We start from the raw sequence: 13,527 nt of genomic DNA on the forward strand, positions 1-13,527 counted from the left end.
TTTTAAGGGAGTTTTAGAACTTAGAAAAAAAAATTGGCATTTTGGTGCCAAAAAATGGCTTTAAAACACATCAGGGCTGACCAAAAAACTAAAAATAGGATTTTAGAGGGGAGGGGTACAAAGCTTTAAATGCAGAACCCATCAAAACACAGTTTTCAAAACCTCACCCCCTCTGATTTTCCCCTTAGGCTGTCACAGCCTGTACTCACAGACTGGCTGCGAGGATGGTGCAAGGAGATGAACTTCGGGTTTCTGCACCATGGAGAGGCGCTACAAGGACTACAAGGATCAGACGGGCTACACCTGACCAGAAGAGGGAAGAACGTCCTTGGACACCGACTAGCCCGCCTACTTCACAGGGCTTTAAATTAGGTAAGTTGGGGGAGGGTACAGGCTCAATCAACCCACCTGGCGAGCTAGGCTGCCAACACTTTTTGGAGACTGGGGTAAGTGGACACCAATTCTGGGTCCGGGACTGGGGCTAGTACACACATTTCCGAGTCTGGGGTGGGTACATGTTGTGATTTGGGGTCTAGGGAGGGTACACACCTTACAAATTGTACCAAAAGAGTCCAAATAGCTCAGGCAGGAATTCCCCCACAGGGTACACACATTTCTGACATTTAAAACTAGCACTAAAAGCGAATAAGCGACATGGAAAGCAATGTACATCAACGCCCACAGTTTGGGCAACAAGATCCTAGAATTAGAGACTGAAATGAGGAACGCTGACCTGGATGTGGTGGCGATATCTGAGACCTGGCTCACGGACTCCCACGGGTGGGACATGGTCATACCAGGCTACAATTTACTTCGCCGTGACAGGGAGGGCAAAATGGGAGGAGGTGTAGCACTATATACTAAAGATGACATTAAAGTCACCAGAATTGCAGATGTCAGGTACACAGGGGAATCCCTTTGGGTAAATTTGGCCAGGGGGAAAGACAAATGCCTGTATCTTGGCGTAATATACAGACCCCCAAGACAACAGGAGGACCTGGATATGGAATTGATCGGAGACATAGAGAATATCACCTTGCTTGGGGATACAGTACTGTTAGGTGACTTCAATATGCCTGGTGTGGATTGGAACACACTTTCCTCTGCATCCAGCAGCAGCAGGAGGCTATTGAATTCTATGAAGGGAGCAAGACTGAAACAACTGGTACTGGAGCCAACAAGGGAGCAGGCAATACTGGACCTGTTACTTACCAAAGGCGAAAGTGTCACAGAGGTCTCAGTGGGCGAAGCGTTGGCCTCCAGTGACCACAATATGGTATGGTTCAATCTCAAAAAGGGGTTCGCCAAATCTAACACATTGACCAAGGTCCTAAGCTTCAAGGACGCTAACTTCGAGGGCATGGGAGAATTCATCCATCAAGCGCTACAAAAACAAGCGGTAATAGATAACGTAGAAGAAATGTGGTCAGCTCTGAAAGATACCATACAGGAGGCAACCAACCGATATATAAAATCAGTAAGTAAATGGCGAAGGAACAATAGGCCACAGTGGTTCTCTGCGGAGATCTCGGGCCTCATAAAAGAGAAGAAAAGAGCGTTCATTTCTTACAAACAATCAGGGAATCAGGAGTCAAGAGAAGACTACCTGGCCAAGGCAAGAGCCGTCAAAACAGCAGTTAGAGAGGCCAAATTCCGAAATGAGGAGACGTTAGCGAAGAACATCAAGAAGGGTGATAAATCCTTCTTCAGGTATATTAGCGACAGAAACAGAAACACAGGCGGGATAGTTCGCCTTAGGAAACCAGACGGGAACTATATAGAAGCGGACTCGGAAAAGGCTAAACTTTTAAACGAATACTTCTGTTCAGTCTTCACCCGCGAGGAGCCGGGATCTGGCCCTCTGCTACAGACAAGGGATAGTTCAGTAGACCCATTTAGTAGCTTCGTGTTTACACCAGGCAGTGTCTACTATGAGCTGTCTAAACTCAAGGTTAACAAAGCGATGGGGCCAGACAACCTACATCCCAGGGTGCTCAGGGAGTTAAGGGATGTCTTGGCGGAACCACTATCCGCGCTCTTCAATCTCTCCCTTAGTACGGGTATAGTCCCGTTGGACTGGAAAACGGCTAACGTCATTCCACTCCACAAAAAAGGTTGCAGAATGGAGGCTGCAAACTATAGACCGGTGAGTCTCACATCAATAGTGAGCAAGCTGATGGAAACTCTAGTCAAACGTCAATTGGATACAATCCTGAACGAGGAGAATCTACGGGATCCCCGTCAACATGGATTTACTATGGGGAGATCCTGCCAATACAACCTGATCAGCTTCTTTGACTGGGTGACGAGGAAGCTGGATGTTGGGGAGCCCCTGGACATCGTATACTTAGACTTCAGCAAAGCTTTCGATAGCGTACCACACCGCAGGCTGTTGAGCAAAATGAGTTCTATAGGATTGGGTGACACTTTGACAAAATGGGTTGAGAACTGGCTTGGAGGCAGGCTTCAGCGAGTGGTGGTGAACGGCACCCCCTCTGAAATGACGGAGGTGATCAGTTGAGTGCCGCAGGGCTTGGTCTTGGGCCCGATCCTGTTCAATATCTTTATAAGAGACTTGGCAGAAGGGCTTCGAGGTAAAATAACGTTATTCGCAGATGACGCCTAACTATGCAATGTAGTAGAAAAGAGTGCAACGGTCAAAAACTCAATGTCCGACAATATGACGCATGACCTACTCCTATTGGAGCGCTGGTCTAGGATCTGGCAACTAGGTTTCAATGCAAAAAAATGCAAAGTCATGCACCTTGGCAGCCAAAATCCATGCAAAAGTTACACCCTTAATGGCGAGATCCTAGCAAGGACTGTAGCAGAACGGGACTTAGGGGTGATCATCAGTGAAGACATGAAGACTGCCAATCAAGTGGAACAGGCTTCATCTAAGGCTAGACAAATCATAGGGTGTATACGTAGGGGTTTCGTCAATCATAAGCCTGAAGTCATTATGCCATTGTATAGATCCATGGTGAGACCCCATCTGGAATACTGTGTACAATTCTGGAGGCCTCATTACCGCAAAGATGTGCTGAGACTGGAGTCGGTCCAGCGAATGGCCACCCGGATGGTCTCTGGACTCAAGGACCTCCCGTACGAGGAACGGCTGGATAAGTTGTGGCTATACTCTCTCGAGGAACGCAGAGAGAGGGGAGACATGATCGAGACGTTCAAATATCTCACAGGCCATATCAAGGTGGAAGAAGATATCTTCTTTTTCAAAGGTCCCACGGCTACAAGAGGGCATCCGTGGAAAATCAGGGGAGGGAAGCTGCACGGTGACACCAGAAAGTACTTTTTCACCGAGAGAGTGGTAGATCGCTGGAATGGTCTTCCACTTCAGGTGATTGAGGCCAGCAGCGTGCCCGATTTTAAGACAAAATGGGATCGTCACGTGGGTTCTCTTCACAGAGAAAGGTAGGGGAGGGTCATTAAGGTGGGCAGACTAGATGGGCCGTGGCCCTTATCTGCCGTCTATTTCTATGTTTCTATGTTTCTATGTATGTGCAGGGGAGATTTTCTGCCTCAGATCATCAGTCAGCTATGACGCTGAGATCCTCAGGCTGCCAGTCGGATCACAATCGGATTGAACCTTCACTTTCCTGAGGTCATAACGAATACTGAAAGGAGAAGGGGGCGAAACCGCAGCCGACACCATGAGTGCCCCGAAGGATGCTATTGATGCCTAACAGCCTAAGTTCAAACTCTTATGACAAGGTGACAGAATTCATCACCATTCCAATCCCCATGGATAATCGCGAGAAACCATCCCCATGTCATTCTTTAAGGAGAGAGGGAAGCATCAGAATATGAATGGTTACAACCACTGACCCTTAAACCTTTCATTAACGAATGCTGATGTAGAAGGACTGGGGTTGAGATAGACACTAATGGTCCTCTGGGGACTTGTCTTTTTGGGCTTTTACACAGACCTCATGGGTCTGGAACCCTCGACCCCACTAGCTCCTTAGGCGTCTTCGGGGGTGGGGGAGGTGGAGAAGAAGCAGCTGGCACTCATTACAGTCCTTTGGACCAATGCAGGGCCTCTCAGCCTGCGCTCAAACGCCTGACCAAATTCAGGGTGAGCTGCACTTCCAGGAGAACCCTCCCCAATCTGTCCCAAAGTTAGTGCATGTCAGCCAGGCAGGTGCCTTGAAGGGATGCCTGCCTCGAATCCACTCCCCTAGCTACAGTCCTCTGAACCAGAGACTATCTACTCCCAGGCAGAGCTGTTCCAGGATCTTTGGAACCTCTGCAGCACCAGGAAGCCTCAATATTGGTTAAAAAAAAAAAAACAGAGCAGAGCAGAAAAAAACACCTTCTCAACTTGCTTGCAGAAGGAAAAACTGAGGGACTGAGGCACTGCCCAGTGACACAAGGAGGTGGAGTTGAAGAAAAATGTAAATTATACCTTCTGCTATCCTTGTGAGTCCTGTTTCTCCTGCATTGGAAGAATGTTTTTCTAGCTATGAGGCAGCATGTTGTTTCTTGTGAAGCCTCTTTTGTGCTTCACTTTCATGTCTGTTGTAGTTAACTATGCAAATGATAAATATATTTTACTTGACTCTGTACAAGTGAAACATTTTTTGGATAATACATAGGCGGTATATAAACACTTAATAATAAACTTTATGCCAGGGGAGGTAAATGGAGAGCTTGGATTTTTTTAAAAAATGTTTTGCTCCTGTTTATTTTAAGTCTTCACCTTTGTTTTGCGATTTAATTTTTTGTTAATATTTCTTGCCTTATTGCCATGGAATTCTTTCCCTTAATTTTGGGATCCTCTTAATAGCCAGTTTGTGTTTTTCTTAATATAAATTATTTCTTTAGTTAAATTTGGTTGAAGCAGTCTGTAAATTTCCTGAACAAGAAATGGATCTTGACATTTAATGAAAATTGCCTAATTAAAAGAAATTTCAAAAATTAGTCAAAAAGAGGAAGTGACGTCACCGATGCGAACGGGAGCTTGATCTCAGAGCTCCGTTCGGGCCCGGCGCTAAATTGTTGAATTTGCTGCGAAAAAGGCACCAAAATATACTTTCGGGCAGCGGGGTGGAGAGTGCAAGGCGTAGAGACCCCATGGCAACGCGCAAAAAACTTCCGACGGAGAAAACCGGCCAGCGCACGCTGGAACAAGCGCTGAGCCGGACAGCATGTGGCAACGCGGGCCTAGAGACCGGCGGAGGTGAGGCGGCGCAATCGAGTGGGGCTATAGCGGAGGTGGCTGCAACGGTTGCCGCATTGGCCCCTGAGTGCTCCCCCACGGACCCCCTCACCAAGCTAGATATGCAACGCTGGATTTCTGAAGTGAAAGCCGAAATGTCGGCTGTGGTGGTGCAGGTCCGGGAGGTGGTGCAGGAGCTGCGCACGGACCTCGTGGAGGTGGGCAACCGCGTAGAAGTGGTGAAAATGCGCATGGACAGCTGCGAGGACTCAGTGGCAGGGATGCAGCGCTCCTTGGAGAGTGCCGCCGCGGAACATCAGCTTCTGCTAGATAAAGTGGAAGATCTGGAGAACCGTACCAGGCGGAATAACCTGCGGGTGCGGGGCTTACCCGAATTGCCGGAATATAAAGATGTCAGCGCTACCATTACTACTCTGCTTCGCTGGCTGTTGCAGAATGACACGTTGGATCCAGGTCTGGAGCGTGCTCATAGAGCAATGGGGCCCCGCACATCTGATCAGCCTAAAGACATTGTACTGTGTCTAAGGAGCTTTGTGCTTAAAGAACAGATCTTCCGTAGAGCTCGAGAAATGGGCACGGTGACCTGGGAGGGTCATCGGCTGGAATTCTATCAAGATCTGGCGGCGAGTACACTACAGAAGCGCAGGGCATTCCGAGAAGTGACTAAGGCTCTGCAGCGTGGCAATCTGCGCTACCGTTGGACTTATCCCTTTGGAGTGGTCATTACTATCAATGGTGTGCATACCAGAGTTACTACAGTTCGTGAGGCCCGAACCCTGCTGCAACAAGCTGGCATCGAGATTCCAGAGGAACCTGCTTCTTCTGTGGGGGCAGGGCCCAGTAGCGTGAGGCTTCCAACGGCCTTGAGATGGCAGCGTGTGGATCGAGGGTCACGAAGTGGGAGGGGGGGCCGAGGCGGTGGCCCCTCGCCTCAGAATACTGCTCCCGCCTGATGTAATCTCCATTGCGGGAGGACCACTAATTTTGCTGGGCTGTTCCTGCCCCCTTGTGCTGCCAGGGGGCTGTTCCTCCAGTGGGGGGGCAGTTTGCCCTGGGTGACTGTGCTCCTCTGTTCTAGTTATGGGGAGTTGTTCTTTGAGGGACATTGCTGCACTGGACATGTTGTGGAGGGGTGGGGGAGTGGGGCGTTGAGGAAGAGTTGGGAGGGATAGCGAGCTGGAGGTGGGGAGTGGATTATGGAGGGTGGATGGGCGGTTGTGTTTGATTTGGGGTGGATGTTGTTTGTTATTTGACAATTTTGACTAGTTGTGGGGTGGTGTGATAGGGGCTTCGGGGATTGTTACATTCCTTATATGTTGGTGGGAGATCTGCGGACTCTCACGTGGGGGAGTGGGGGGTGGAGGGGAGGGGAGGTGGGGGGGAGGGGGTTGCTGGGGAGACAGAGGCTGGACAGGATTTCTCTATTCTTTTCTCTTTTTTCTGGTACTCTATGTACTATGGGGGAGCTTCTTCCTGTGGGGGAGGGGGGGTGGGGGGGAGGGTGGGGGGGAGGGGACATATCTGTTGGGGTTGGGTTTGCATTCTCTCTATACTTATTTGAACTATGGGGGTGTTTAAATTAGTTTCTTATAACATTAGGGGTCTCAATTCCCCTAACAAAAGGAGGGCCTTTTATAGGGAATTGCTCCGTTTGAGGGCTGATGTTTGCTTTGTCCAGGAAACTCATTTACTGCAGTCCCATGAATCCTTGGTTGGGGATCACAGATTCCCACAGGCATTTTGGGCTTCCCGGGTGGGCACTTCTAAGAGGTGCGGGGTGGGTATTCTTATCCGTAAGGGGATCCGCTAAAAACTGACAAATCGCCAGGCCCGGACGGAATTCACCCAAGAATACTAAGAGAACTTAGAAACGAAATAGCGGAGTTACTGCAACAGATTTGTAACCTATCCCTGAAAACAGGGGTAATACCGGAAGACTGGAGGATAGCAAATGTTACACCTATCTTCAAGAAAGGAACCAGAGGCGACCCGGGGAATTATAGACCGGTCAGCTTGACCTCAGTTCCGGGGAAGATGGCCGAATCATTGATCAAGAACAGTATCAGTGAGCACATAGAAAAAAATAAGCTGATGAGAACAAGCCAGCATGGTTTCTGTACTGGAAGATCCTGCCAAACGAACCTACTGCACTTCTTCGAGGGGATAAGCGGACATTTGGACAAAGGTGACCCCATAGATATAGTATACCTAGACTTCCAGAAAGCCTTCGACAAGGTACCTCATGAGCGCCTTCTAAGGAAACTGTGGAACCACGGGGTGGAAGGGGACATACACAGATGGATCAAAAACTGGTTGGCAAACAGGAAACAGAGGGTAGGAGTAAAGGGACACTATTCTGACTGGAAAGGGGTCACAAGTGGCGTCCCACAAGGGTCAGTGCTGGGACCGCTGCTATTCAATATATTTATTAATGACTTGGAAACAGGGACAAAGTGTGAAGTTATAAAATTTGCGGATGACACAAAACTCTCCGGTAAGGTTAGATCTGTAGAGGAATGTAAAAAACTCCAAAGGGATCTGGACAAACTGAGTGAGTGGGCAGATAAATGGCAGATGAGCTTTAATGTGGAGAAATGTAAAGTTATGCACATAGGGAAAGGGAACCTGATGTACAACTACATGATGGGGGGGATGACATTGGGAAAAGGCAACCTAGAAAAGGACTTGGGGGTTTTGGTGGATAAAACAATGAAACCGGCAGCACAATGCGCAGCGGCCTCAAAAAAGGCGAACAGAATGTTGGGCATTATCAAAAAAGGTATCACTACCAGAACCAAGGAAGTTATCCTCCCGCTGTACAGGGCAATGGTGCGACCGCATCTGGAGTACTGCGTCCAGTACTGGTCGCCGTACCTAAAGAAAGATATGGCGATACTCGAGAGGGTCCAGAGAAGAGCGACAAAAATGATAAAGGGCATGGAAAACCTCTCGTATGCTGAGAGGCTGGAGAAGTTGGGGCTCTTTTCCCTAGAAAAGAGGAGACTTAGAGGGGATATGATAGAAACTTATAAGATCATGAAGGGTATAGTGAAGGTAGAGAGAGACAGATTTTTCAGACTGGCGGGGGCAACAAGAACTAGAGGACACTCAAAAAAATTGAAGGGAGATAGTTTTAGAACAAATGCTAGGAAGTTCTTCTTTACCCAGAGGGTGGTGGACACCTGGAATGCGCTTCCAGAAGGGGTGGTTGAGCAGAGTACGGTTTTGGGTTTCAAAAAGGGATTGGACGAATTCCTGAAGGGTAAGGGAATCCAGGGGTACAATTAGAGGGTTACTATACAAGACAAAATGCTCTTGAGTAATAGATCACTACAGGTCATTGACCTGGGGGGCCGCCGCGGGAGCCATGCTTATGTGCTTATGTGCTTATGAGGTGCATAGGGTGGTGAGGGATCCCCAGGGCAGATACATCATGTTGGAGGCTATGACTGAGGGGATCTTGTACTCCCTGGTAAATGTTTATGCCCCCAATGAGGGCCAGGGGATCTTCTTCAGTGAGTTGGTCCCTCGGATCCTCAAGTTTAAGGGGGGGTCCCTGGTTCTCGGTGGAGATTTCAATCTTACGGTGACCCCGCGCTTGGATAATTCGGGGAGGGCGGATCATTATGGGAGAAGGGATCGTAAACTGTTGCGTGAGGCGTTGGCTGGTTTGAATGTGGTGGATTGCTGGAAGTGGCTCCATCCTTCGGTGAAGGACTTTACCTACTTTTCGGGTATACACTCCTCTTATTCCAGAATTGATTATGTTTTTGTGGAGAGGGGACTTCTCCGGAGGGTGGAGTCTGCAGGGATTGAATCCCTTACGTGGTCGGACCATGCCCCGGTGTGGTTGCGATTCCAGGGGGCGGGAGGGGGTGTAGGACGGAAATTTTGGCGTTTTAATGATAGTCTACTGGATGACCCAGAGGTGGGAATGCAGATTGAAGGGTGGATACAAGAATATCTAGATGTGAATGTGGAGTGTGGAGCCTCGTTGGAGGCGGTTTGGGAGGGGTTAAAGGCTACCCTTAGGGGCAGGCTGATAGCCCTGTTGTCGGCTCGGCAACGTAAAAGGTGGGAGGAGGCAGCTGGCCTGTTGATTGTTATTGGTAGGTTGGAAAGTTTACATAAGCGTTCCCCTTGGAATGTGGTGTTGCGGGAGCGCTTGCTTCAGGCCCGTAGGGATCTCCAGGCTTTGGACTTGGATAGATTACACCATAATTTGCAGCTCCTCCAGCAGAGATATTTTGAGTTTTCCAATAAAGCTAGTCGCCTGGTTGCACATCGTCTTAAGGTGAGACAGACGCGAAATCAGATCCTTTCACTCCGGGCGGCCTCTGGGGAAGTGTTACAGACTGAGGAAGCTATACGCGCTCGTTTTGTGGAATATTATTCACAACTCTATACCCCGGAAGCTTCAGGGCCCTTCCAGGACCAGGTTGCTTATTTGACTTCAGCAGGGTTGCCCCAGATTGCACAGGGTGATGTGGCACGGTTGGACCGTCCTCTTATATTGATTGAGGCTCGTAGTGCGCTGCGTTCTATGAAAATTGGTAAGTCCCCTGGATTGGACGGTTTCACCGTTCGGTACTACAAACGTTTTCAAGATCTGCTGCTGCCCCCTTTGTTGCGTTTTCTTAACTCTTTGCAAGGGAATAGTGCCCTCCCCTTCTTCATGCGCTTGGCAGGGGTGACAGTGTTGGCCAAGGAGGGGAAGGATCCCCTCCAATGTGCATCCTATAGACCGATATCCCTATTGGGGGTGGATACTAAGATCTTCACGCGCATTCTGGCGGACCGATTGATGAGTTGGATCCCTCGGCTGATCCATCCGGATCAGTCGGGATTTGTGGTTGGCAGACAGGTGGGTGATAACACGCGCAGGGTCTACAATCTGTATGACCGGGCCAGGGGGGGGGTGAGAGAAACGGTGTTTTTGTCTATCGATCCTGAGAAGGCGTTCGATAGAGTTTCTTGGCCTTTCTTATTTCAGGTCTTGGAGTCTGTGGGTCTGGGCCCGAGAATGCGGGACTGGATTCGGGTCCTATACAGTGGACCTCTGAGTTGCATTAAGGTGAATGGTAGCTATTCGGAGACTTTTTCTCTAGCAAGGGGAACACGTCAGGGGTGTCCCCTCTCTCCGCTTCTTTTTGCTTTGACAGTGGAACCCCTGGCGCAGCGTGTGCGAATGAATCCGGATATTAAGGGGGTCACGGTGCCGGGAGGGGATTTTAAGTTGGCTCTGTTTGCGGATGATATTTTGTTTACGGTGGCGGCTATATTGCGGGAGTTGGAAATTTATGGGGAGGTGTCAGGATTTCGGGTCAATGTTGGAGCTCCTCAACATTAACTTGCCGGCTGACCGGGTTTCCTATCTTCGAGATCGGTATCCGTTTCGGTGGGTTTCCCATTCATTGCGCTATCTAGGGGTTTACTTTGGACCGCCGGGAGTGGAGTTATATGACCTCAACTTCCCGCCGCTCTTTCGTCGCATTCGCCAAGATTTACTTAATTGGAAAGATCTGTATTTTTCTTGGTTGGGCTGGGTGGCCATCGTGAAGATGATGATTCTGCCTCGCTTGTTGTTCTTATTCCAGGTATTGCCTCTTTGGGTGGATAGGAAAATTTTGGAGGGGGTGCAGAGGCATATCTTTAAATTTATCTGGGCTGGTAGACGGCCACGGGTGAGTAGGAAGGTCTTGTGCATGGGGAGAGGGGACGGAGGGTTGGGGGTCCCGGATGTGGTGAAATACTATCAGGCTGCCCAGCTGCGCGCCCTTTTAGAATGGCAGACGCAGACACCGAAACTGTGGGTGGAAATTGAGCAACGGTTAAGTGTGGGGGTGCCTTTGTTACATCGGCCGTGGGTGCCGGGTAGGGCGAGCCTGACGGGGGGGGGGGGGTATCCTCGGTGGTGACTTCCTTGAGGGTATGGAATCAGACCAAAGCTTGTTTACTGGGGAGTAAGGGACATTCCTGGTATACTCCGTTGAGATATAACCCTGGCTTTCCACCGGGAGGGGATGGGGGAGTGTTTGCAGATTGGGAGTCACGGGGCTTAGTTTGTGTGGGGGAGCTGTGGGACCTGGTTTTGGGCGGGGTTAGACCCTTTACGGAACTTAGGGGCAAGTATGGGCTTGGGATATGGGATTTGTTCCCCTACATGCAGGTTCTACATTATATTAGGTCCTCGGGTCTTCTGGGAGACTTGAGGGGTGGTAAGACACCCTTTGAGCTATTGCTGGGCCCAGTGCTTCGGAAGGGAGCTCTCTCCGCGGTATATAGGTGTCTTAATTGTCGGGGGGCTCCCCTTCCGTACATGAAGGCCTGGGAGGAGGATTGTGGTTCTGTTATTTCCTGGGACACTTGGGGCGACATATGGGCGGAGATCTCCTCGGCGGGTATAGCCGCTTTGCTGATTGAAAACGGATATAAGGTACTTTTCCGATGGTATTATACCCCTCAGACTGTGGCTCGCTGGCAGGGGGGTGTGAGTGCGCTTTGCTGGAGGGGCTGTGGGGAGGTTGGTACCTACTTTCATATGTGGTGGCAGTGTGGGCGGGTGTGTGGATTCTGGACTGAGGTCTTTGCTCGGGTGTCTCGGATCTTGGATGTCCAGATTCCGGCCAATTGGCGACACGCCTTGTTGTTTTGGCATCAATTGGACCTGGCTCGGGGTGACTCCTTGTTCTGTAAATTAGCATTCACTGCTGCTCGATTGGCCATTGCCTCTCGGTGGAATCAGGTGCCTCCTCCCACGTGGGCCCTGGTGGAGCAACGTCTGCTTACCTGGCAGAATTTATATCACTTAACGGCTTTGAGGCATGGTAAACTACATGGCTATGCTTATGTGTGGCGTCAATTTCGGGCTTCTGTGGGGGTTTGTGGTAGGGGTGGTCGAGGGCCCTGAGCTGGTCTTGGAGTTGGACTGGTGGTTTATGTTGGGTATAGACTGTTCTCAACCTTATTGACAGATGTGGGTACTGTGTTTTGTCCCTGGGGGGTGGGAGGGGGGGTATTGGTTGTGTATGGGTGGGATTTATAGTTTGTTATTCTTAGTTTGTAGGACTTGTACATGCTTCCATTGTTGATTGTATTTCTGGGAGCTGTTTTGGAGTGTGATATTTTGCTCTTTGTATTTTTGTTCTTGCATTTCATGTGCAATTGCTATGTACTGTTTGGAGTGTTTTTTCAATAAAAGCTTTTCAATTGAAAAAAAAACAAAAATTAGTCAAATTGTATTTATCAATTTAGAAACAAATTTCCACCATGACACAATATATTTTGGATTGAGAACATGGTGATTCTTTCTTACCTTGACTACCCCATCAAACCCAGGGATAGTGTTGACCTTTGCATTCTTGGCTAACAATTTGCTTTCAATCTTATCTCCCATGGCTTGAATAGCATGCATGTCGGGTCCAATGAAGATGACGCCTGCAGCTGCCTGTAGAGAAAAATCAATGTTTTAACTTTACGATATGAGAGGAATCTTACTTTGCCCAGCACATCGAGAAGCAAAACACAAGAAAGGCAAAGACGATGTCACAATACAACATAAGGGATTTTGTTGAAAGTTCCTATGGGAAGTCCGAACTAGGATCATGCCTTCCTCAGGGCACATACCAAACTGATAACAGGATATTACAGTGGTATCTATATTTCAGGTAGTCTTGAAAAAGACCTTTAGGAACGTACTGAAAGAAGTACTGACAGCCAAACTTCTAAAGAAACTTGTCGAAGAACTCACTGTGAGTAACTTTAAGACAAACACATATTTGGTATTAGTTATAAGTTCATACTAAAACAAAATGATAGAGTAGCTAAACAGCTGTAGAAAAATGATGAATTATATCCAGTGAGCTAGCATTTGCAGTAGAATATTAAACACAGTGATCCAGCTATCTTTTTATGGAAAAAGAGGCAAAGTAAAAGGAAATGTTTTACATTCTGGTTTACACTTCAGAATCCATGTGCTCTCCTTACTTTGCATCTGTCCTCAATCTCCATCTGTCTTCAGCTTGTTTCAGTACACTGTATGTTCTGACTAGGGATTCTCTTCTGAACATATGTATAAGTGTTGTGTACAACTTGTAGCACTATAAGTGTTTAATACAAAAACATTTAAAGCAAGAGGTCCCCAATACAATGCACAAACATTTAAAGCAAGGGATCCCCAAACTCTTTAATCTGAGGGCCACACTAGACCTTTTACTTTGCTGAATGAGCAGAAGATTTTGCTGGGGCAACAGATATTACTGTGGCTCTAAAACTTGCATGTACATGTATGGAAAAAAAGCACACATGTCAGGGAATAAGGAGAAATAATC

General features: G+C 48.4%; 1 protein-coding gene across 1 annotated transcript in view; it reads right to left on the reverse strand.

Annotated features, from left to right (window-relative positions):
- The window catches only part of PCCA (propionyl-CoA carboxylase subunit alpha), a 937,632-nt gene that overhangs the window by 708,899 nt on the left and 215,206 nt on the right, over positions 1–13,527 (reverse strand). Inside the window, exon 7 of the mRNA XM_033947881.1 lies at positions 12,513–12,644. Within this exon, the coding sequence (XP_033803772.1) occupies positions 12,513–12,644 (132 nt within the window). The remainder of the gene's footprint in view (positions 1–12,512; positions 12,645–13,527) is intronic.

This window comes from Geotrypetes seraphini, chromosome 6, assembly GCF_902459505.1.
Source record: "Geotrypetes seraphini chromosome 6, aGeoSer1.1, whole genome shotgun sequence".
Classification (NCBI taxonomy): Eukaryota; Metazoa; Chordata; class Amphibia; order Gymnophiona; family Dermophiidae; genus Geotrypetes; species Geotrypetes seraphini.